This window comes from Xiphias gladius, chromosome 7, assembly GCF_016859285.1.
Source record: "Xiphias gladius isolate SHS-SW01 ecotype Sanya breed wild chromosome 7, ASM1685928v1, whole genome shotgun sequence".
In the NCBI taxonomy this organism is placed as follows: Eukaryota; Metazoa; Chordata; class Actinopteri; order Istiophoriformes; family Xiphiidae; genus Xiphias; species Xiphias gladius.
The window spans coordinates 25,102,482-25,129,332 of NC_053406.1; the positions used below are offsets into that span (position 1 = coordinate 25,102,482).

The following is a 26,851-nucleotide window of genomic DNA, read 5'->3' on the forward strand; positions in this document are numbered from 1 at the left end:
CTTTAAGGACACAGAGCAGCACATTACAAGATGCAGGGTGTTGATATGTACACAAGCTAGTTTCAAAACTGCAAATGTTTTCACTCAGGCAGAATCTCGCTCTCTGCTTCCCCCCAGAAAAACAAGCATTTGCGACAGGCTCATCTTGTTGTGATGAGAGAGTTGTTTAGAAAAAGTATGTGTCAGAGAGAGAGAGAGCCGGAGAGAAAACACTGTACAGGAGAGAAAGTGGGCAAGCGTAAAAGCAAGTCTAGATGTAAGCTGAAACTTAACATCAATCATTACTTATTTAATTTAGATTATTCACATGGATAAAAATAGCAGCAGATAAAACTCTGAGCAACACTAGTTACTGGTAACATATGCTGCTCAAATGTCGTTGGCCAGACTGACACAATCGGTAAAGCATCCAGTTGCAAATTTATCAGATAGGGACGGTACTAACTCTATGCTGCCTGTGTGGCCAAAGCAACAGATGAGCAGCAGCCCCACTCCCCCCATCAGTGTCTACACTGGAGCCGTTCGGCCGCAGCACTGCTGTACAATGTTTTTACATTCATACAGCCTGATGGAAAAGTTACACGTGTAAGACAATAGAACAGATTTGAACTCTGAAAGGATCTGTGGGCTGCAGTTCCCTGTGACATTATTAAAGCTGAAGCTGCTTTGTCTTTGCATCTGATTAGCGTTTGAAAAGCCTCCAGTGTAAACAGGGTGTTACTTCACACGTGCTTCGTCCACAAAAAAAGCTGCAGCGTTTATTCAGTTTTGTGACTTCATCAAGCAGTGTGAGCATGAAAAGATCCTGTTCAAAGGCTGAACTGCATCGGTGAGATGACGTGTTGGCCTACTAAATGTAATTTAAAGACCAGGGAAAATAGCTGATTCAGTATTTTTCATTCTAACTATGTGTAGGGCACATGTGTTACCACCCAGCTGAAGTCATTTTAAACAGAGAACACACACTGAAGGGAATATACATCCCAAACCATATGCGCTTTCATTGAGAAATGTGGAGGAGGCTGCGTCCTTCTGTGGCTGTCGGTGGACGGCTGCTGATGCTGACATCGACTAGCCAAAGTGTCCTTGTGGACCACAAGGAACAGAACAACATATCATCTCCTCCAAAGCTAATGTAATATCACCTCTGTGCCATTCCAGTAATTCTGCATTTACAATTATATCATCGACTGAGCATGCGATAGATGAGACCAGACTATATTTATTGTCACTATCGGTGTACACCACTAAATATTCCAATTTAATGGAAAATGTGTCTGGTCTGGATGCAAGTTTTGACCCAGATGTGAAATATGCACTAAATGTAGCATAAAAAGCAATAATCAGTGACGCACAGTCGGTTGAACGTAATAAACTGCAGCTTATTCCCAGCTGAAATTACTCTTTGACTGTAGCCCAGTTTGCTTTAAAACTTCTTTACTGTATGTCTGTTTCGTGTGAAGCATGAGAGACATGGACACTGGAAACCTCTTTGGCTTCTCTGAGATATTTGTAACCGCCGCCATCTTTGTGTTACAGTAACACTGTCAGACTACAGGTGTCCGGTTAAGGTGGAACTACATACGATGCTTTGGGAGCAGGTCTCACGTGGGGGTCTTGGTTTCTTAACATATGATTCTCCCAAATAATTCTTCTTTCCTGGTTCCTCCTTCCAGTAAATCGTTTTCTTTTATCCTCTTTAAAAATGCTTGAGCGTCAGCCCGCTCGCAGGGGGAGGCCTCTTGTGACTAGAGGCCAGTTTGGGTCTCCTGAGGATTTGGTGACCCCAGCCTTCCTCTCTGAGCATCGACAACAATCACGTAAATAACATTTTTAAAAAACTGATTATGTATGATTATGATTATGTATGGAGTACTGCATTCATACGAAAAAGAGAACTGGATACTGAATTGGATCTTTTTAAATGTCAATTTGAAAAGGAAAGTAAAATTGAAAAAAAGGGAAATATAAAATGGAAAAGCTTAAGTGGAAATACTTGATTTGAAAATGTCATGGGAAAAATGGACACGGAAAATGGAAAAGATCAAAATAAACATCTTAAATGGAAAAGGTCAAAATTTACAAGATAAAAAGGAAACCAAAAACATTTATAAGAGAAAAGAAAAAGGCATCTGTAAGGTAGCAAATTGGGTCTGGCCGCAGAACTCCACCGTAAAGTTAAAGATGAAGGTACATAAAGACAATGGGCCGCAGTCGTATATATATATCTGTATATGGTTTGCTAGCAGGGAGCTTGGTTGTCACAACAACAGACAGAAAACTGCAGTGTCCAGCAGTGTATGGGTACCTGGTGTACAGTACACTACACTGTATGTTCAGCTTATTTGTGTCAGACTTGGGGTCAGTGACCTCTTAATTCCTTTACTTCAGGAAGTAGATTTCCTTCAAATCTAATAAACTGGTAAACTTTCTAACAACAACCACAAATAAAAAAACGAAACACTATGAATTAATTCGTGTTTAATTACTTTCCAAAACAGGTCAAAGTAGTTTCATTTGGTGCTGATCAAATTAAAATGCTCTTAATCTCAATTGTGGACTAAAGCAGAGAACTCATAACCATTATCCCATCATTCGTGGCCAGTGAGTGTCAGTGTCAGTGCAGGAGAAAGATTTGAAGGGACCTGTCATCTTTCAAGACAAAGTTTATCTTAATTGAATAAACCAACCAGAATCAGTAAGAACGAGCTTCGACAAAACTCACTGGTGGTCTTGATAAACAGCACCGCAGAGGAAGTGTTGCTGCCAGACATTTTTGACATGGCTAATGGCAGAGGTTCATAGAGAAAGTTTGACGTCATTCGTGTTGCTTAAAATCCTCAGAGGGGACCCACAGTGCAAGGCAAACCCATGTCATCAGCAGGCTCCCTGTACTACAATATAATCGGCGTGACAGTCAACAAGTGACTTCTTCTGACAATCAAGTCCGACCCCACAGTGCACTCATAAAGTAAACAAGACGATTATGATTATAACGAACCTCAGCACATGCTAGAAGACCGCTGACGAAGATGCCAAAAAAAATGTGATACATTTCGGGAAGTTGAGTTCAGGAACACTGGAACGTGGGCAGGCCGACCCAGAGAGGGACGACAAGGCCCCCTAATGACCCTGCTGACGTCCATGTCCTGAGGTGTAGCCACCACTTGCCTATAGCTCCCTTATTGTGTCTCAGAGAGGGCAAGAGAGACTTGGAGAGAGACTGAAAGAAAAGAGAAGTTGGCCAATAAGATGCTCATCACATCTGTTCACATCAGACTAACCACACAAGAGAAGTTACAAACGGCACAGACACGGGAAATGACGCGGTACCAAGCGCAATTATGTGGGTTTTTTTAAATGAACCTTTTGTACATTGTGGAAACATAGTTCCATGTCGGAAATATGCATAAGGAGAAGAAATAACACAAATGACATGAAAATGAACCCATGCGAGAGGTTTACTTGAACAGTTATAATATTAAATAGATTGCATAAATTAATAGTATTGTGTAATGTTTTATTACAGGTTTTGAAATGTGATAGTGTTTGAAAAAATATGCTTAGATCTGTTTCTTCAAATGTAATAGAAGATGAAACTTCTAACAAACTCAAGAATTTCATTTATCATAAAATAAATGTACAATTTGTCTAAAATAATCAGCAAATTAACCCCCTATTGTTCGTTGCTGGAGAAATTAGGATTGTTGAATATCAAAATATGGTTTAAGAACCAGCTGAAAATCGGCCCAAAACACTGTCTCGTGTGTTGAGACACACGAATAAACAGATGTTTTAGTGTTTCCACCCTATAACTACAGAAAGAGCATTTGTCTTCTATATTAGGAATGAATTTAAATAATGGAATTTATCAGATAAGATCTATGTCAGATTTTAAATAACAGTTCTTTGATTTTGTTAGGCCACACATCTTTGTCGGGGAGAGTTAAAACAATATTCCATATTCTGCTGTCCACATATTTATTTGATTTAATTTTACATTTATTTATTTATTGATGTTGTACAACTCCTCCCCTTGGGTTTCCCCTCACCGCCCACGTCTTGCCCGCTCCTCGCGTGTGGCTCGTGGGCATACCGGTCGCCAGTTCGCAGGCTGCGATCAAACACCGACCTGCCTCTGATCCGGGGCTTTTTCCCAGCGAGCTCCAGAAAACTGTCGGCGAGTGGAAAATCAGGGCTAAAATTGTGCTCTGTGAACTTAGCACAAGTCGTGACTCCATGACTTGTGTCGGGTTTATTTATATTATTAATTTATAATAAGTGTGGATATAAACAAAGTAAATACAAAAATACAGTAAAAGAAATGTTGTTTTTAACCAGAGAAAATGAAGGGTAGGCATGATGACACCCTTGGGGGTCGATCTTCAGATATGCCAAATGCTCTCAATGAGACTTAGTCACAAGGGTAAAACAATTCATCAGTCATTTGGCTACCAGCTTTCAAATATCAAAGATCCCCTGAGCTGAACTCTGTGTGTGTGTCTGTGTGTGTGTATTGGTACTTCTATCTTTGTGAGGACCGGCTTGAGTATTAGACGTTGGGAGTGAGGGCAACTCGGGAAAGTCTGGTCCTGAAACCTTCACCGGACTGCTTGAGGGCTAAGACTTGGTTTTAGGGTTCATGTTAGATTTAGTTTAGGTTAAGGGTAAGGGTCAGGCATTCGGTTGTGATGGTTAAGGTTAGCGTAAGCGGCTATGGAACGCGTTATGTCAACGAGTGTCCTCACAAAGATGGAAGTATACTTGTGTGTGTGTGTGTGGGGGGGGGCAGGCGTTGGTTTCTGGAAGTGACTGAGTGGTGAAGTGTAAGAGGTGTGTTGACATGTTTGATAGTGCAGCATTACTGTCTTCCTGTTTCTGCTGCGGTCAACAGGAATGTTCAGCAAACAGCCACACAGTCACTGTTAAAGCACCTAAACGCACGCGCACACACACACACACACACACGTCTATATTATAGTGCTTACCATAATTGTGTGCACACAGATTTCCTGCGCAAAGAGGGATTATAGATTACATTTCAGTTACATTCGCTATGGTTTTACTTCCTAACAAAGTGGTTTAGAGAATCGGGCTAAACTGATTTCTTGTTCACAACTTGTCCGACCGCTCTTTTCTTGTCCCATTGGACTTAGTTTTATCGATGTAAATGTGTTTCTGGATCTCTCCGATTACTTCGGTCAGTGTAATATTATAATAACTGATGGAAATGATGACGAAAACTATGATAATCAGACCACAGTTGGAATAAACTGGAGTTAATTTTTAACACTCAAATAGACCTATCAAGATGTGTGGATTGGACCTCCTATTCCGAGAACGCCATCACTTTCAAGGTTGGAAATTCATTTTGGATAAAGAAGTGCAACAAACAAACACACACACACACACACACACACACACACACACACACACACACACACACACACACACACACACACACACACACACACACACACACACAGAGTCTACTTTCATATCTCCCTAACAGGGTAAATGACTTCATCACTGACCCAGATGTTTCCATTTTCTAAGATACAGGTCAGGCTCTAGTTTGTGTCATCTTCCCTCCTGGTTCCACATTCTCCAGTGTTTCTGCACAGACACAGGACATTTCACATAAACAAACAGTTCCACCATGACACCAAGCCAGCAGTTCATACAGCAGCCTAGTTTTTTTTCATCATTATTTTTCATCAGAGTTACATTATGCTATCATCCGGTGTTAACTTACACTTGGTCACACATGGCAAGACTTGTACCGGGTCACGTGACTTCAATTCAAGCTTATCACACCACAAAGTCACTGACTATGACCGTACCTTACGGTGACACATATACATCAGCGTTGCTTTGATGTATATAAAAAAAAAAAATCATCAGAGCATCTTTAAATGTTTGGCATGCCTGTCATAGCTCACAATAAGTTTGTTGTTGTTCCAGGATATAATTGTCCACTAGTCGAGTTGTTATATCCGGAGTTTGGATACCTATACACACACGCGCACACGCACACATTTCTAATTCCTAATTACTAATAAACCCCTTGAACCTCTTTCCAGCTGTGAACGGTGGCCTCATACCTTCAGCTACAGTATGTCCCTGCAGAACTGTACTTTTCGTAATACAAACCATTGTGACACTTTCTCCTGCAATGTGTGTGACTGACGGAAAGAAATAAAGGAAAGACGTAAAGCTGCCCGAAGGACACATCTCAATCATTAAAATCAACTTTCATTCTCAAAAACTAATCCAAGGATTTTTTGCAATAAGTTTTACAATTGTTTCTGCTAAGTTCAAGGGCATCAAGTCCAATGTTACTGCTGAGGGGCTTGCTACACGCTGTCCACTGTAATAACTACAGTGGCCTTCACTTGCAAACTTTATTGTGTTGTAGATTTAATTTTAAATGGATAAAATGGCCTTTTTTGTCCATCGGTCTCCACTCAGTAACCTGTGAAGACAAAGTGAAAAAATGTTTTTAGAAATGTTTGCAAATTTATTAAAAATCAAAAACCTGAACCCCTTATTTACAAAACTATTCAGCCCCTTAAGTCAGTACTTTCTAGAAGCAGAACACATTTCTTCCTAAGAGCATGTGTAATGCTGATTTTTTCCAAATAATTTAAGCCGTACATTGTTTACATCCATGTATGCCTTCTAGCAATTTTTTCTCCACCGCATTTGTTGGCGCATCACGCTGTTTGTTGGTGCATTACAGCCACTAACTTTCCATCCGTGAAATAGTGTGAAACCACTAGCAGGATATGAATCAAGCGGCCCACATTTTTGTGCACAATACAGACAAAACAGGGACCCACTTTCAGAAACACTGCTCCATAGCTCTACTAAAGGTCAAAACTCTAGGAAGAAATGTACGTTGACGGTGAAGACGTCCCTTAATAAGTGGCAGGTGTGTAACAGGTGGATAACACTCCTCTGTGACTGTGACTGAGCACCATGGCTCTGTTCATCAGCATGTCAGATACAGGGTGAATGTCAGGTCTGCTGCCGCCAGACACACACACAGACGCACACGAATCACAACACCATGAGAAGGTTGTGCGCTTGTGGCATGCAAACGCTGCGTTATGATTCTTTGTAATTGACTGCAGAAAAATCATTTCTGCTGACTGGGTGGATAAAAATAACTGAAGTGATTTTTGCGACACACTGGGAAACGAGCCCATGTCACTTTGTGTTAGTCATATTGCTCCTCCGAGTGTGGTCATACTTCAGTCTCAAGTGACTTTCTCTTACATGAACCTAGTGTAGATTTTATCAGAAAGTCTCCCTAGTTTGACTTGAGCACAAAGTCACAATCACACCCAGGCCTCCACACACACTGAGAGCAGTGATCAAGAACTGGAAAAGGTGCCCGGCAGTGTTTTTGTCACTGGCATGTGGCCCTGCTGTTTTATCCGATGAGGAAGTGAGGTCAGTCTGTGGTGCTCAATGGCGACAGATGTGAGCTCAGCTTTTTGAGAGTGGAGCGCTGTCACTGCAGGGGGATGCAGACAGATACTACATTGTATTTGTTCTTTCCAAACACCCTCACACCGAGATTAGTATCTTGAATTGTCTTTGAATTGAGTGTTCATTCTCAGAAAGTTGCGTTGGTTAAAAAAAAATCAAATTGAAAGTAGGAAGTCACTTAGTACATTTACTGAAGTACTGTACTACAATTTAAAGAAACTGATATTGTATTACAATCAGAGTTTACAGGGTTTACCCAACTTTTTAACTTGAAGTTTTTCCCCTCCCTTCTTTCCTTCATTCTGTCTTTCTTGCCTTCTTTATCTTTGCTTCTTTTCTAACGTCCTTCTATCTTTTCATTTGTGTTTCTTTCTTTCCTTGTCTTTGCGTCTTTCCTTTCCTCCATCCCTTGTCTGTCCTGCCTGTATGAAAACTTGTGACTCCTCAAAACTGGATATATACGAGTGGAGGTAAACTCTTTAATATGAATACTCTTGGTACTTTAATTGTAATTAACTGTTAATACAGTTAATGCAGGACTTTTACATGGGATGGAGTATTTTGGCATTGTAAGCCTAACGCTAGAGTATTTGAAGACCTCATCCTCCAGTCATCACGACACTGACTGTGAAATGGACTTCACATTTTCTATTTCAGGCATTAACGATCCATTCAAAATGAAAATGTCACCACGCCGACACAAATGCTAAAAGAAACGTTAATGGGGAAAATTATTTCATTTTATGCTAAATGCTGTCATAGTTTCTCTGTTATGGAACGACCATCATTCTCAAAGCACAAACAATGGTCCTTAAAACACTTCATGGGAGTGAAGTTTCCCTAAAAGGCCATAAACAAAAAGCTTTTTTCTCTCGCTAGCATTCCTCAGTGAGTCAGCTGAGGCATTGTTTGCTTGCTTCAATGTGGAATTCTAACATTGAAAACAGAACCTTTACGGGGGATTCGAAGGAAAAATGAGACAATGCACCTCCAACTTGACACGCACACCCTGTGAACCAATGGGCAGAGTTGTTAACATTTAGTATTCTAACAACACAAACAAGCCTCTTTGGGAAATGGAGGGTCCGAGGTAATTACTTAAACCTCCAGTGTGAGGCCTTTTTTGTTAAGACAACAGTCAAATATCTCTGCACCGTGGTGGTAATGTGTGTGATAACAGATTACAGCAGAGATGTGACGCAGCTCTGGTTCAGCTTATCAACATGGGTGGTTCCCCCAACAAAGAGTAATTTTACAAGGTCACCGTAGAAATAAAACCTCACTTAGCCCTCACGTGTGTGTTTGCTTACCTGTTTGTGTATATGACTGCGGCACTGGGTAAGCTCAGTCCAAAATCGCTGTTCCACACCAGTGACTGTCACATTATCACAGGCCGAAGCTGTTTCCTTCACAGCTCTTTATTTCCTGTGTGCCGAAAGACACCTCTGATGCCTTTTCCTTGGATTTTTAACGAGGAAGTGACCACTGACACACCTACCCTTTTTCCTTGGTTATAGGCAACACAACGCCTTAGTCATGGAGCTGACGTGTGGGAGTTTCTCAGTCTGCCTTAAGAGCATCGGTCATGGACTGCGAAATCATGGGGCTCACTTTTGTTCACTACACCTCATGTCTGCCAGGTCATGCGATTATTTGGTTTATATCATGATCCATAACAGACTTGACAGCCAGATTTCCCTGAAAACTTCTGTGTATGCTCACAGCCGCTAAAGGACGATTTCTAATGTTTCTGATGACCTACCTGACCTTTCCTCTAGCGCTACCATCAGGCAGATGCCATGAAATGTGCTGTGGATATTCGTGGTCCACAGAGGACGAACTTTACTACTTTACGCGATTATTTTTCTTAATTTAAATTCAGTCTTTTTCTGTGATAAACATTTCACTGAAATGTTTAAAAGCTGCAGCCTCCAGTTGGTTCTTCATGCTGAAAAACCTTCGCAATGACTCCCGGAATCTATCGATCTAAGAGGAATGAAAAGAAGCTGAAACATACATAAACTGTAGAGAGAGGCAGTTCCCAGTGCTTAAGAACATATTTAAGTAAAGTGATTAAAAGCATATGTGGACTCACATCAGCCATATGCAAAAAATATCAAGGCGGTCCAACATGTATATACAGAAGCCGAGCTCAGGATGGAAAGTGAGAAGTTGATGAGGGAAACAGAAACTGAGCTCCCACCTTGCTCTCTCTCTCTCTCTTTCTACTGTACATATATATTCAGATCATGTTAATATGATGGCTTCAATAATGCTTATCATATGTCCTGGATTCTCTGTTTGCACTCTGTGCAAGGTCTTTTTGTGCCTGTACAGTGTCTCAGCATTTTCTGTGTTATCATACCAGATCTTAGAAAGTCCTTGTATGAATGTCACCCAGATAAACCCCAGCTGCTTCACTGTACTCGCTGCGTCTTGCTTCGTTTTCTGTCATTGTCTTTTCTTTCACACATTTTTCTGGATGTTTAAGGCAGCAGGAAGAAAAGGGTTTGACTATATGTGTTGAGGGTGTGTTCATTCCAGGCAATTTTGAGTGGCTTGTTTTCACCGCACAAAAGATTCCACTCACTGCAAATAAATGAACGAAAAGCCTAGAAATTGCAGGTCTGAGTCTTCTGACAAGAAACTCTAGTGCATTAAAAGTTTATGTGGACTAGATGTAGAGCACAGCAAATATATATAGCAAATGAGCCTGAAACCCAAAGTTTTATGGCTGTTGTGTGAGGAGAGCTCCGACAAGCCAGAAGGGGGAAAAGAAGTGAGGACAAACTACATTCTTGATGGATTTTCTGTTTCTATTCCTGCATTCCTGACTGGTCGGAGCAGTGGAGATTGTAAATAAGTGCACAAAGAGCAAAATGTTTAGTTAAAGTTTTGATCCCAGTCATCACAAACTCATGTTGTGTAACCAAACATTGTTCAAACCAAACTTTTATTTTAAATTCTATAGCAAATATATCAGCGAAACATGCATAAAATGATGCACAGGACAGGTAGAATACTGTATTTCCATTTGTTGTAATGGTCTAGAGTTTGAATAATTCTTTTAAGGAGCTGGAACCAGCTCATACTGAATATACAGTATATGACACTGTCAGACAATAGTCATCAAAAATTGCGTGTTTTAAAGACTTGCATTTATAGATTAAATAGCTAGCACTGCTCCATATTCTTTGTTAAAGTCCCTGTTTGTGTTTTTTAGTAATTTTATTAGTTTTTTTTAGTACTTTTACATGCCTTGAAGGGTTTTTTTCTGTTTTAATCTGTCTTCAACTTTGTTATGTTACTCATATATTAGCTTTAATCATTTTTTCTTTTTCCATTTTGTTGTTGTATTGTGAGACATATACTTTAATTATAAAGCATCATAATTTAAAAGTGTCCCTGTCCCCCTCTCTTGCAGATGCGTCAGGAGTTCAGAGTAAATGGACGGCCTATTGGCTCCAAAGTGCTGAAGCTCTCTAAAGTCATTCCTGTGTTTTGGTGTGAACATCCCTGAGGAGTTTTGTGTATCATCAGGACCTTGAGACACACCCACACACACACTGATGTTCAGCCTCTCCTTCTCACAGTAGACCTGGCAGACCTCTAATCTCTGAAAGATTGATGAGGTCCTGTCCAGGCGCAGGAGGCCTGGCACAGTGTTGATAAGGCAGCTTCCATTTCAGTACATTTTATCCGTCACGCCTTCCTTTCTTCTCGTCTTTTCCATCACACTGAGGGACACAGGACTGTCTTTAAATTGTGAGAGAGGATTATGACTCACCAAGCCCGCTGGGCAAGAAGTACAGTGTTTTAAGAAACAGGAACCATGAAATGCCCCAGAAGTGACAGTTCTGTTTTCTTCTGTCACTCCTTCTTGGACAGTCGTGTGGTAGCCGAGCAGGACGCCAGCGTCGGCATGTCACTCTCAAACTGCTGGAGCTTGAATATAGTGAAACTACAGCAAGATACACAGAGCTGAGAGTAACTGGACACACATCACACACACACACACACACACACACACACACACGATTCTACACACGACAATGTGCAACATCTCATTCTGTGATGTGGACAGTAAGGTGGACCAGTTCTTCCAGCCCACGCTCTACATCATAGTCATCGTTCTGGGGCTGCCCACTAACTGCATGGCACTGTGGGCTGCCTACATGCAGGTGAGGAGGGGACACACACACACACACACACACACACACACACACACACACACACACACACACACACACACACACACACACACACAGGGTCAGGGCTCTGTTAGCCGGTTTCATTTTGGATTTGGTTCTGCGTTCGTCAAAAATACCCAGATGTGTAAAACTTAGACTGTATTAAGTCGCTAAAAAGGGCAATGTAAAATGTATTGTAAAAAAAAAACCCTGCCATGTAGCCATTGAGATGAATAGAATATAAGTAATGTATCTGTTACAAATAAAGACTGCAGCCATGATAACTCATCAAGATTCACAACTGTCCTAAGGCCCCAATACTGAAATCAAGATAGCAAGAAGCAGTGCCATGCCATGGCATTATGATCAGTGATGCTATTGCTTAGCTAAATAGTCAGGTAGATGACTATGATACATAATTTCTAATTTTGTGTGTGAAGCGGGGTTCACACATCTGTTGATGGTCAGTAAACAGCTTCAATGTGTGGGCTGACTGCTCATTAAAATGCTTTGTTTTCTGTAAATTAATTGCAGAAAAAAGGAAAGTTATGTAATGAGTTATGTAACAAATTACAGTTCCTGTTAAGTAATAATGTAGTTAACATGATTAGGTTTTCGCTGTGTAATCAGAGGGGGGTCGTTTTTTACATTTTCCTAGTAACATGTCTGGCACTGCCTGCTATATACAGTCAACAGAGCATTTGAGGATATTTTCCCATACAGCATCAAACACTTTTTCCCACACACTGTCAGTTTGCTTTGGCAACAGGACGGATTGTTATTGACTTTTCATTCGAGCAAGTTCACTAACTCATGTTTTTTCATGCACAAACGTCATTACGTTTCAACAATTGGTTGTTTGGCTACCATCTCAGCATCAGTGCCATGTTTTAAACTTTCTACACTCAGTTTGTTCCAACAAATACACGTCACGACTCAGATAAGCATAGGTGCACTGTGTCAGAGGTGCATTATGGTTATTGGAGTTACCAAGCACCCTTCAATGCTTGGTAGCATTAACTGGATTTCTGAGAGCCACCAACTTCATTAAAGACGATATGTGAACTGAATCCAAAACGTGAACGTACTTGGTGTGCTGTTTATTTCCCAGGGCTGTTCTGCCTAAATATTAATATTGTAATATCAATACTGCACGGGAAATGGAGCTGCCCCCTAGTAGCCACATTTCAATCAAAATGGAGCTAATGGAAATACAAACATCTTTTGCATTTTATTGTCTCTTACACTTTCAAAGTTTGCATAAAGAGAAAACACAGCCACTGTTTGCCTCATAAATTTTTCACTGACTTTGTCTTGTATACAAATAGCAAAGATGTTGAACAAAACATGCCATGCTCTTAATACTCTCTATCTTTGCAAATGTAAATCTCTGTCTCCATCCATTTTCTTCTTTAAACCATCTCCCATTCTACCTCCCTCTCCTCTCCTCTCCTCCCATAATCTCTCCTCCCTATTGTCTCCTTCCCCTCATCACATTCCTCCCTCCAGGTACGCCAACGCAATGAGCTCGGCATCTACCTGATCAACCTGTCGGTAGCTGACCTCCTCTACATCACCACTCTCCCTCTGTGGATCGACTACTTCTTGCAGCATGATCACTGGATCCATGGTCAAGAGAGCTGCAAACTGTTTGGCTTCATCTTCTACACTAATATCTACGTCAGCATCGCCTTCCTTTGCTGTATATCGCTGGACAGGTACCTGGCTGTGGCATACCCTCTGCGCTTCACCAAGGTCCGACGAATCAAAACAGGTATGTAGAGTGAAGAATGGGCTGATGACTTCTGTCCTTAAAACAAACCCACTTGAAAAAAAAAACGGTATGATTGTGTCTCTGATGGATGAATCTAAAATTACAGAAAAAGTGACTAACTCTCCAATAATGCAGCGTCTGTTCTTTCAAATCAGACACATGGTATACTGCATCCCATCCTGTTTTTTACATGATTAAGATATTGCATTTGATGATAGTTTCCCAAACTGTGCTACTGCCAAGCCTGGAGGGGATGTGTGTCTTCACATCTGCCAAATCTGACGTAACAGGAAATTCACTTTGAGCGGAGATAAGATCACTTCCATGTCAAAAGAAGATTTTATAAATAACTAAAACGAGGATATCTGCTAAAGTCATTATTTTTAATAAAATCTAATGATTCGTACCTTTAGCCCAATTAATAAACAAGGCACCAGACTGACTTTTCTAGAAACACAATATGATGAAATTTAGGACTTTTTTTTTTCCAACTGGAAAAGCATTTTGGATGGAAACTCTTCAAATGGATGACGGCAAGGCTCCATTTCATAAAGTATTGTATGTTCATTATTTCTTAGGTTGGTATATGGTGTCACTCAATCAATCAAAAGTTAAGGACTCTTGGCGGTGATTATATGTCCGTTATTCCATGAGCACTCTGTTTCAAATGAATAGAGTACAGTATTCACACAGTCTAGAGGAATGGAAGTTACCATAAATATTTCTAATATTTCCCTCCCCTCTCCTTTTCTCTCCTCTCCTGAACTTCCTGCAGCTGTCCTCGTCAGCGCCATGGTATGGATCATTGAGATCGTAGCCAACTCTGCTCCTCTCTTCCATGATGAGCTCTTCCAGGACCGGTTCAACCACACCTTCTGCTTTGAGAAGTATCCCATGCAGGACTGGGTGGCAGGGATGAACCTCTACAGGACATTTCTTGGCTTCCTTGCCCCGTGGACAGCCATGCTGGTTGCTTACCATGGGATCCTGGCAGCAGTGCGCTGCAATGTCTCAACAGAACGTCAGGAAAAGGCCAAAATTCAGCGTTTGGCTTTGAGTTTAATCCTGATTGTTTTGGTCTGCTTTGGACCGTATCACGTCCTCCTCCTGGTGAGGAGTGTCATGTTTCTAAGGAAGCCGTGTGACTGTGGCTCAGAAGTGAGCTTGTATGCAGCGTACCACGTATCGTTGGCACTGACCAGCCTCAATTGTGTCGCCGACCCCATTTTGTACTGTTTCGTCAACGAGGGGGCTAGGCATGATGTCAGCCAAGCCCTCTCAGCGTTACTCTCTGCAGCCTGCCACAAGGGCTCCTCTTGCTCACCATCGCACGCCGACATACTGAATGCTGGTTCAGTTACCATGGAAACACCACTATCAGCAAAGAAACAGCCTTGTGTGTACACTGATGGAGGCAAAACAAACAGCTACAAGACAGAGCTGGTGGCTCTGAAGGAAGAGTGTCTACAGATGACCATCCTCAGTGTTAGGAAGTGACTTCTACCTGGAACACCCAGTAGCAGGTCCAAACTGTTCAGGTTAGTGGAAAGAGGAACACATCTGATATCTTCTGGCCTGACAGGCGGAATCAGATACAGTCAGTACTGTAGATCCTTGGGGTAAAAGTTTCCACTCAATGGCACTTTAACAAACCAGAATGCGAATGACATTGATGAAGTAAACGAGACATACAGTCTGTAGCCACGGTAGCAGCCCCTGCAAGGTTGAAATGCTGACACCAATTATGAGGAGCGGTCATGTGGACATCGACTGAACCTCAGTGGGATAAGTGCTGGATACAGAAAAATGTGTGGAGTACAATACAAAGAGTGCTCGCACAGAAGAAATGCTTACACACCAGAAAACAAAAATTGTTGGGTGAAAGGAAAAATGGAGAAACGACTTTGCTATTGTTAAATCTTTACCACTAGAGGGGCAAAATTTAAAGTTTGGCCTGAGGGTGGCACGTGAAGTTGTAAATCAGAAGGGTTTATCTTTTGTATGGTGGCCATTTTAAAATATCTCAGACTGACTCAGTTTGTCAGGCTCAGTTCTATTTTGCTAATTTGATTTAACTTTCACTACTTCAAGCTGTAGCGTGTCAGCATGTGTCAGCATGCAGTAGCACAGCTGCTCTGCATGCTAATGATATCATATTAACATGTTATGTTATCATAAATCCCAGAGTGCAGCTGAGGCTGCCAAGGATTCAGACATTAGATTTTGAGGTATCCTCATGCAGTGTTGGACCAGAAGAAATTTTGGTCTACTGCTGGTGCTATATGAAAAGTCAGGGGCTCACCAAAGTCATTAGGTTCCAGCCTCAGTGGACCGTGAATGTCTGTACCAAATTTCATGCCAATCCATCCAGTAAATGTTGAGCTAGTGCAGTCTGGACAAAGTGTTGGAGCAAAAGAACGACAGACCAGCTGACAGCCTTGCAGCCATGTTGTTAGTGCGCCTAAAAGGCTTTTATCCAACAGAATTTGACAACTTCCATATTTGAACAATTTGTCACTGTGCCAGGAATCATTCATGCCTAGGAAGACAGTCTTGAATATTTAAAAGGAATTATTTAAACAGACCACCCTCTGCATGGTGAGTATTGTTAGTGTTCTGAGCAGAGACGCAATTGGATTCAGACTGCATCGACACCCAACTGGACAAAGAGCGAATGTAGGCGATTGGGATTGACACACACATGTGCCACTTTAGAATGTGAAAGAAGAGCAGAAAGGTAATAAAAAGAGATTGTAGATTACTGGTCAAAAACATTTTTAACGCTTGTCAGAAATGTCTTTACGGTTTCATTGGTTTTTTGAAGGAAATAATGGAGCCTTATACAGTACCTCAGCTCATAAACTGTCACAAAATGAAGGCTTAGAGTAGAAGTGTGTTTCCTCTTGAATGTGAGCCATGTTTTTCCTTTTCTTTCATTTATACCATAGGGAGCAAAATAATCAGAACTTAGTTCACTGAGGTGACAGAGAAAATCCTAAACCAAAGCCTTTTACCGCATTCCCCCTCAATTTGAGAAAACGCAAGACTTGTACATTAGTCACTGATTTCAGCAACACTGCTGGCTGCTAACGTTGTTTGTCATATTCGGGAAAAAAATAAATATTTCTCTGTAATGAAACATCAGTTTTTTTTTAACGATTTATTTGAAAATCACAGTCTAAAAATTTACAGCAAGCATGTCTCTCCTTTTGTATGTGAAGATGATTGTTCTTTATGTAAATATAACTATAATTTTAACCGGCAATGCTGCTTTACCTGCCATATTTTGCCGTATGTTGAATACTTTCTGAAGTCATGATGTCAAGTAAAGGTTGTCAGAGCCCGGAAAAAAGAAGAAATCTTCATAAAAATGTTGTTGTGAAGCATGTATTTACCATGATTTGACATTACACTGACATGAACTACTTTCCTTTTCCTAGTTGGCAGCTTGTTTTTACAATAAATCCAACAAAAAACGACCAAACAGCTTTTTCCTCATTAATCCATTTAATGGCAGCTTCTACCACAGAGCACTGAATACTGTACACAAAGAAAGAATAAATGTCACTTTGAAAAACTGCAGACTGAACACAGCTGTCAGAGCAGATGCATCTTCAACTTCTAAATTCAATCTTGCAGTCATCAGCTGGATCTTTAAACTTTTACTGTTGTCTTTTGCAATCATAGTGTAAATGGCAATAACGTTTCAATGATGCAGCTGTTTACATTATAGGGGGCCCTGCTGTATGTTCAGACAAAGACATACTGACTTTCCTTGTGTGCATTATTATGGCTCATATAACTCTGGTCCAACCCAGTGATTTCACGGCGACAGATAGGTGTCCATGTCGCAGTTGCACCTGCCTACTATTAAATCGGAAGGCTGAGAAATGTTTTGAAAAAACGATCCCAGCAGCATCAATGATTTTTTTTTTTTTATGTTGTCTTGGCATGAAAGCATTACGGTATTCAGTGCAATGATGTTGAGGCAGTTTTTTTTGGACACTTTTAGATCATCATGGTTTGCCCTAAACGCTGCTCTGTGTACCACTGCTTTTGTTGTGCATCTGTATGTCTGTCTCAGAGAGGAGGTACCAGGCTTCATGTGTATTAGTTGATTGACAGTGTCAGTGAGAAATAAATTATGCATACGAAACTTTGCATCCACCTTTGTTTCTTTGTTTGGCAACTACAAGCTGAAAAAAAGATATATGGAAGCAGCAGCAGGACGGAGGAGCCTTTTTTAAAGGGAAATGAATTGGCGAACCGTTTGTTTGTCATCTTATTATGTTTTCTTTCTTCCTTTGCTTTTTAAATCTATTGGATTTTCTTTGTTTTCTTGCCATCATTCCAATCAGGTATGATAACACTGTGCACACCAAGTCGCTGAAATTTCTGAGATCTGGGAATGCAGCAACATCGATAAAAAGAAGTCAGACGGGCAGTCAGTCAGTTACAGAAATTTTAAACAAATTCACAGTTTAGCCAACTGTTCACTTATTTAGAAGATGAAACAAAGGCAAACAGTAAAATTGTTACCCAAGCTGTAAATGTCCAGGATGTCCTACAGTGTTTTGGATCTGTCTGAATTAGACAATTGAACAGTCACACACACTTTACATACCTACTGGTCACGAGTGGGAGAGGTGGGAAAGGCAGGGTTTGAACTTCTCTCTTAAACTCTCAGTCTTCACATAACTACTATTACCCCAGGAGAGACCGCTTAATCGTGCATGCTCCTTTCCGCATTTAACAGCGCACATACAGCAGACTCTTCGTTCGTCCTCCTAGGGCGGCCATTCAGAACAGATATTAACACTTTTGGCTTTAGATCGGTTGGATGACACGTTGTACAACCGTTTTAAGCTTAAACGCAACACCAACAGTATATCAGAGGGGCAGCATATGAGAAAAAGGCTCCGGCGCTGGCCAAACTATTTGTCTGCAACTCCTTCCAACAGGCCTGACAGATCCAAGCCAGACACACACAGGCACAGACACAGAGGTGAAACTCCTACAAATCACAGAGTTTGCACCAAGAAGTCTGCATATCGCTGCAGCACTGCAGGGTTCCTCTAGTAACCGATCCCTGTACTGACCAGCAGAGAGCTCAGGTCTGGGATGCTGCCAACACAAAGTCACCTTCTTCACTCTTCACTTCGTTGTGTTCTGGACTCCCAGAGCTGTACAGCTAATGAATGACCTGAAGGACATACAGTAGAATCTGTGCATGTGTGCCTGCGCCTGCATCTGTCTATCTGCGTGTAATTCAATGAGTGTACTGTGTGTGCTTGTGCGCTTACCTTGGACAGTGTGTGGTGTGTCCTTTCCATTGTTACCCTATATTTACAACCTGTCCTCGTGGGGGTGGACACATTCACGCTGTGTTATACAAGATAGGACATTGTGTAAGTGTGGGTGTGTGAGAAAGAAAAGGGAGAAAGAGACAAAAACTGAGCTAATGTATTTCTATAAGATACATGAATAAGCATATGTAAAGGTATACTGTACATGTGTGTTTTTGTGCGTATTTGTTTCAAGGCATGTGTGTGCTGGAAAAAGTGAGCAAAATGGCAACGGCTCACACATGCCTTTATGTTCTTGAGAGGGGAGAAAGGACATAACTCACTTGCCCGCTCTCTCTCTCCCTCTCTCTGAGGGAACATTGTCTCTCACCCTCTATGCTTCACTGCTCACCTCTGCTATAGGTCTATATATAGAAGCTCACCAGAGGCCGCACTGTCATTACCAGCAGCTCACCTGATTATGATGGTGATTTATTATCAGGTAAGGATACAGAAACACCTCCAGACATAAAGGATGGTTGTGCTGTTATTTTTTATGAGATATTCAGGTGTATTTCTGGCCTGAGTGCAGCCACAGAGGTAAAACTGGAGCACACTTTCAGCTCTTTAAAGCTGATAGTAACTAAACGGGATTTACAGAGATTGGAGTGACGTGCTTTGCTTTCCTTGGTCTTTCCTCAAAACTAATTCAGTTTAAAAAATTAAAACCAGACCTACAGTCAGAGCAAGAGATTCATCCGTTAAACCTGCATTAATTGAATTTTTGGCCACAGAAACAAGATGTAAGCACAGTATTAAAATATTATTATCCTTTAGGCTTTATATATATATATATACAAACACACATATACATACATATACATATACATACATACATATATATATATACATACATATACATACACATATACGTGTGTGTGTGTGTGTTTATGTGTATATATATATGTATATATATTGCCACGCCAACAAGTTCTATTGCTACTACTACTACAGGATGATAAATAACAATTCATTAAAACTTATATATGTTTATTTATTTGCTAGACTTTTTTTTTTTTTTTTTTACAAAAGTTAAGAAAGCAATGTTTAAGTCGAGCCCGATATGCCCTTACACATAAAATTTTTTTATCCCAGTCTCTTCCACACAGTGTGGCATACAGCTTATTAATTAAACACTGGTATTGGATTGGTATTCGGTATCGGCCGATACGCAAAGGCCAGGTATCTGTATCGGTATCGGGACTAAAAAAGTTGGATTGCTGCATCCCTATTTTAGTGTTTTAGAGTTTCATTAGTTAAAGCAGCTGCCTGGTGTGTCTGGAAATGACACTGATGACAGTAGTGAGAGTGAGCCGAAACAATGGGCTGAAAGATGCTAAAATGCTCCATGGCGCTTACAGGAACTGCAGAGTGATCCCATGATCATTCTCGGTGGATTTGTCAATACAAGCGACCCATTACACATACACATAGTAATTTGACCCATTGTTAATATAAAATAATTGATTATAGCAGCTTTAAGTAAAAACTGAAGGGTGTGCACGGATACTCCGTAGTTATCCAGTGACTGGGGCCTGAAATGAAACCTCACCAAATTTGATTTTCTGCTTTAATTTGATGTTTTAACCAGCAAACTCAAAAGTTCAACCAAAAAGAAACTAAAATTCATTGATTTCTAAACTCTAAGTCAATAAACATTTACTTTGATAACAGCGGTTAGTCTCCTAGCATAAATCTCTAGCATCAAAGGCAAATGGGTAGAGTTGCAACTATTAGTCCATTAATCCATTATTCCGCAAATTAATCGGCAACTATTTTTTAAGCAAAAATGCCAAACTGGTTCCACCTACTCAAATGTGAGAGTCATACATGGTATTAAACTGAATATCACTGGGTTTTGGACTGTTGGTTGGACAAAACAAGACATTTGAAGACATTACTTTGGACAATGGGAAATTCTAGCAGGAATTATTCACTATTTTCTGATATTTTATAGACAAAACAATTATCAGAGAAAATAATCGGTACATTAGTCAGTAACAAAAATAATCATTAGTTGCAGCCCTCAACATGGGTTTGTCTGTTTATTCTTTACAGAAGCTTTATTTAATTGCAGGATACAATAAAAAACAGACCCTCTAAAAGATTTTTAGAGTTTACAGGTTGTCGTTGTATCACCATTGTATTATTTACGGGAATCTAAGTACATTGCAAACAAGTCCACTATGAAGGGTATTTGACTGTGCACATTAGCTTTCTTATCTCTATGCTTTAGCTTACCTTCCCCTTTTCTTAAAACAAACAAACAAACAAACAAACAAACACCCAAATAACCCTAACTGAGAGAGCCGGGAAACAACACATCTGCTAGCCCTCAAACCGACTGAATACCACTCGACACGATGTTGAGTTCAAAATGAGCCTGTTCATATCGGTGTTCTGAACAAAGGAAATAATTCAAGCTTTAACAATTTGAAACTTTACAATTATAATAGCAGCCCACTTGGTTTTTTCAATAAAAGATAAAACATGAAATACACGAAGAAGACTCACCCAGCAATTTAAGTGCCTTGCACAAGATATTCTTCAACCGTAGATAAATTCTTCATTCCTACAATATACTACTCTACTTAGCACTTGGTGAGCTGCATATTCCTCCTACAACTGTGACCAATGTGACCCAGAATCCTTTTTTAAGATGCATGTTATAATCTAATTAGAAACTCATTCAGTTATATTTCCATTCTGGCAGAGGAAGCAGGTCACGAGCCCCATAACAGCCCAGACTAATGTAAAGAACAATAAAAACGGACCCACATTGCTTTTGGATGTAAACCATGTATCGTGAACTGTGCAGGAGTCCAGAACAAGAGCTCTAAATTCTGATTGACGAGCGTGTATGTTTTTTAATGTTATCACGTTTGGAGAGGCGTTCAGGGTCCTCGTGGGCTTATCAAAGTCTTTTTAGCTACAAAAAAAAACATGGAAAACACCAGTATGTGTAAAATCGGCAGTGAGAATTCACAGTTATAAGGTTTAATAGACAGATATAAGATATCCTCTAAACTGTAACATTCTGACAAGCTGAAATTAGGCACAAACGTTTTCATTTATCCCATGTGCAATAGACAATCCTAATTCTAATACACCATAAACTGCCTCTTGGCTGCCCACACAGCTGATCCCTTATCCCCATCCTTACTGTTGCAGTTTTTCTCGGTGTTATCACATGAACCCGTTATTCTGTTTTACACATAGAGTGGCCACACTTTTAATCGTCATATTGAGTTTTTATCCTGTTGATATTGTTAGTATTTTTTTTTAAGCTGCCTCATAAAGAATAAAGAATTTCTGCTTGTGGGACAATAAACTCCTCTGGATCTGGAAAATGCATGTGTGTTTTCTTACTATGACAACCTCAGACAATCTTAGCTGTGGCATAACTACATATTTAGCATTGTCAGATGATGATTATTGCTGTGATTTTTATATGTATTACGTTTGTATATGTTTGAAAATGTATATAAAATAAATATACTGAGGCAATCTGAATATCATTCATAATTAAATGTTTCATTTTTTTACATTGTGAAATGTTATCAAAATTATAGCGCGAAAGACATGGAAATGAAAACATCTTGCAACACTTTTTATTACAATGTGGACTTGCCTGTACACATCAGACTCCTCAAAGTCATTCAGGAGCTTCTCCATAAACTCACCCCATAGTTATTCAAATAATCCACAACCTTCTTATTCATAGCCAGATCACACTGCTCATTTGAAATACAAATTTGTGGCAACTGAATCACACAGAGCCTTTAGGTTAGGGAAGTGGATTCATATGACGTGGAAAGATGTCAGAGAGACAACTGCAAATGATTATCCATAATTCATGTACTGTGTGACCTGGTTGTGAACATCAGCTTTAAAGGTCGAGCGATGTGGGAATCTACGAGTGCACTAAATACATTAACATTTGTGTCTTGATTTAGTTGTGTTTACTGTGTATTTAGCAAGTTTAGTTAACATTTAGGCAACACACTGACCCAGAGCAACATAGAACAGATTCTTCTCTCAGCTTTTACAATTACCCTCTTAAGTGTTTATGTTGGGCATATGTTCCCTCAGCCAGCTTGTTCTGCCACTAGTTTAATAATTTAACATATTTCCCAGAATCATTCTCACACAGCGGCTGTGCGGTTGCTGAGGAGAGACTAGAGTTCACAAAGGACCCAACCAATAGAGAGCAGGAAACAGCTGGCGCCCTCCGATGGTTCACTGAATGCATACCAACAAGGATAAGACCCCTCAACCCTGTACTGACAGATGTGGCTTAGCTAGCGGCTGCCTATTTCCTTAGTGTGGCGAATATCCAAGATGGTTAGAAGTACAGAGTTGTTTGGTTGCCAGACTTGCCACTAACCACAGTAAATGCTGTTATTTCCTTGAGTTGCGACAAATTAATGTTGTCAATGCTATGCATGTGAATATTTAGTAATCAAGGAATAAGTAACTCGGAAATACCGAGTGTGTTACCAACATCTGTGATTTTTACTCGTAAAGGATGTATTCATTTTGTATTTGATGCAGTCGTTTAGCAACATAACAAACAAGAAGGAACTGTAGTAAAGAGTATCACTAACTGTCTGAGACAACAGTATCCAGGACTACAGGAACAACAATATAGTCCTGTGTCTGCAGAAAAGACAGAGCTAATTTCAAAGAGTGGATTCTTCAACACAAAAGTCCAAAGCCTCCATATATTTCTGCTGATTGTAGCTATAAAAAGGCCCGTGTCGACCTAAAGGTGAAATTGCTTCTGTGATTTACAGTTTTCCGCCCCAGTATTGAGCGGTGAGTCACCAAGCAGCAGCAATCTTAAAGATTCACAGACGGTGGTCCTCTGTCTCTGCATGTGTGTGTGTGTGTGTCTGTACTTGTTTGTATGTTTGGGAGAGCCATGAGTTTTTTGTGAGGACCAAGCGAGGACATTTTGTCCAGTCCTCACTTCTTAAAAAGGGCTGTTTTGGGTCTTAGACTTTGTTTTAAGGGTTACATTTAGAATTTAGGCTAAATTTAGACCAAGGGTAAGGTTAGGGTTAGGGTTGTGGTTAAACATGTAATTGCGATGGTTAATGTTAGGTTAAGGGGAACACACTATGTCAATAATCGTTTCCTGATAAGGGGTGGATACACCCTGAGCTTGGCCATGAGCAATCCCAACCATGCAAGCCACGCTGGGATGGTGCGGCTAATAAAAATGTGAATGTTCGCAAAAAATGAAATAAAATAAAAAATTTCCCTCAAGACGACATTGAGGATGTATCAGACAAAAAGTCAGCATAAACAGCATGCATGTATCCGAATGTGTGTATTTCTTTGTGCGTAATCATATACCCATATGCATGCTGTCTGTGTCTGTGCATTTTATCGTGTATGATGTTGTTATTTGATGAGATAAGAGGTGAAGGGAAATGAAACAATGGCTGTTTCTGCTTCAGCCTCATGAAGTCATAATGTTCTGAGGTCTCACTCACGTCTGGCGCTGAACCTCAGTCATCACCTCTTCCACCGCCTCACCGCCACTTTAACAATGAACCTGAGAGAGAGAAACAGAAATCAAGATACGCACTTGTGTACAGTGTTGCCCAGAAATAGAGCTGAACAGAAAAAATAAACTGAGAGCACTGATACGGGCAAAGACAGAAGAAGAAAAAAGAGTGAGGCTGATTTGCCAGACAAGAGTCTGCAGTCATGTCTCTGTTTATCAAAGCCGTAGCTTTGGTTTCAGAAGCGGAGGCACACAATAAAGTCAAGGGTTCTTCAAAAGAAAATGGAGAAAAAAAATATATATATATACAAGTCATATGTTAGTAATATGTAATAATGTTAATTCTTTGATTTATATAAATGGATATCATCTAGAAAACAACACGTTATTATTAAATTGGTTATCATGCTGTCCATGATAATGTTAGTATACCGAAAAAACATAAAAACACATAAATTGCTGCATCATACTGCTCTAACCCAATAGTCAACTGCAATTTGAAAAGTGTGTGACATAAAATTCAAACTACCATGTCCAATTTCAATAATTAACCTTTAAACTCAATAAATAATATTTTATGTCTATCTTGACCACTGAAACACTGTCTTGTAATGCATTATTACTGATTTATGATCAGTAGCATCTTTCTAGCATCTTTTTAGGAGAATTATCTGCAAATAAAAACAGCTAAATTCTTATTTCACTCAATAATGCAGGGGAGTTGGGGGACTATTTTCAGCCCTGAGTAGCATCCGGATCCATCTGGATTCTACCTGCTCCGTGTAAGGAATGACCAAACGTGTTCAGAACCACATTAAGCAAAAGGTTTTATTTGCGAGTCCCTCATGCTGGAGAGAAAAAAAAAAAAAATCCCAGAGTTTCTCACTGTGTCTCAATTTTCTGGTGAAACAGAAGAGGAAAAAAAACAAACCTGTCTGTATGTGAGTAAGAATGAAATCATTGTTTCTTAATGTTTGTGGTGCAGTTTCTTGTGACATTGTTAAGTCTTAATCTCATGACCAAGTGACCTGGAAAACATATTTATCACATGATTCTGCAGCATACCACCACTGTCTCTCTGCTAAATGTGAGAATGAGAATAATTGACCCATAAAGAGGGGCGAATGTCAAAAAAACCGGCCTTGGTAGTGGTGTATTTGTAAGTAGTATGAGCGGAGAATACATATAATACATGTCCCAGTTACCACAAGGGCTCTACTTTCTTTCAAATGGTGGGAGCCACCATTAGCCAGCGCATGTTTGAGTCAGGCACTTTCAGAGCGAGCTACATACGTAGCTGGGGGGGAGAACAACACCGAGTTACACTGGATTCTCCACAAAGTTCATGTTTCGGAAGTAGCTCCTTCCTACGGCTCTTTGAACAAACTCAAAACGTGCTGATGTGCAAACGTAACAACAGAGGTGGAACTGCCGCGCTAGAGTCCAACGTGAGACCACGCACGTTGGTTAGCGAGAGCGATTCGTTTTGAAGTGTTCGGGTTTTTTAAGTTATTTGATCACATGGTTTAAAAATCCGAAAGCGGCCTACCGTTTCTTTTAAACCTCTATCCATCCGGGGCAAGCAGGAGCTGAGGTACCTGTACCGCTTTAACCCGCGCGGCTAAACCCCGCCCACCTCACCGCCGTTAAATATTCAAATTGCAGCGCGCGCTCACCTGCCGGAAATCCAGATTAACAACCGTCCCGCCACCTTCGCCGCCACCTGGTATTGGTCCCCCCTTTCGACGCGGACCCACGTCCGGATGGATCCACCGTTTCAGCCACACGTCTCCGCAAAAAAAAAAAACAAACTCGCGGAAGGTCGTCAAGTGCGTCCAGCCCGCCGACGGAAGGTCTGGCTGTTCGTAAGGTGAGACTCCCGTAGCGTCGCGGCTCAGCCAGAGCTGGTTTATTTATGGGGCGAGGCTTTACTCGGCATTGTCCCGGTTGTTTGAAGAGCACAGGCTCAATGGACTCATTGTCTGATTAACTTTCTTTCTACCGAAGCGGTTCCAAGGTGGAAAGAGGCCTTTGAGAAATGTCTTCGAATTGAGCTAAAGACGTTTTGCGTAGGAAGGTTTTTCCAGCCGGGTTTAGTCGAGTTGTTGTTTGGACAGATGCACAAATTGGAGAAATGGTTGTTGGGTGTTTTCGCAAGGGTCCATAGCCCGCCAACTACTTAATAATCCATTGTAGGGTTTGACATTGACTGTTAACTTCGTTCTGGTTTATCAAAAGTTGGGTCTTATTTTTGTATTTTTGGCCCATGTCTTTGCACTGTCAGACTTCCTTTTAGTAATCTCAGTGTGTTCCCATATCTCTGCAGTTATTGGTGATTATAATGGTATTATTACAGATAGAAACGATGGACGAAACACAGTTTTCTTATGCTCTTAAACTTCGCTCCCGGTAATCCCAACTCTCAAGTAACAAACCACCCTCTCTGGTCTTTGGTCTTTGGTCAAATGCTTGTTTGGTTTAGTATTTCTTTGTAACCCCTCATTTAGTTAATGCTAGCAGCATAAAAAAA

At 40.5% G+C, this 26,851-nt stretch overlaps 1 protein-coding gene and 1 long non-coding RNA gene across 2 annotated transcripts in view; one reads left to right on the forward strand and one right to left on the reverse strand.

Annotated features, from left to right (window-relative positions):
• The window catches only part of gpr4 (G protein-coupled receptor 4), a 43,294-nt gene extending 28,284 nt beyond the window's left edge, over positions 1-15,010 (forward strand). Inside the window, exons 2-4 of the mRNA XM_040131569.1 lie at positions 10,922-11,678; positions 13,197-13,461; positions 14,237-15,010. Of these exons, the coding sequence (XP_039987503.1) occupies positions 11,550-11,678; positions 13,197-13,461; positions 14,237-14,958 (1,116 nt within the window). The 5' untranslated portion in view covers positions 10,922-11,549 and the 3' untranslated portion in view covers positions 14,959-15,010. The remainder of the gene's footprint in view (positions 1-10,921; positions 11,679-13,196; positions 13,462-14,236) is intronic.
• LOC120792402 lies at positions 5,535-26,185 on the reverse strand. The gene is made up of 3 exons (XR_005707801.1): positions 25,998-26,185; positions 24,308-24,369; positions 5,535-5,616 (listed from the first exon to the last, which is right to left on the reverse strand). It is a non-coding gene; the product is annotated as an uncharacterized LOC120792402 (long non-coding RNA).
• Between the last annotated feature and the right edge of the window lie 666 nt (positions 26,186-26,851).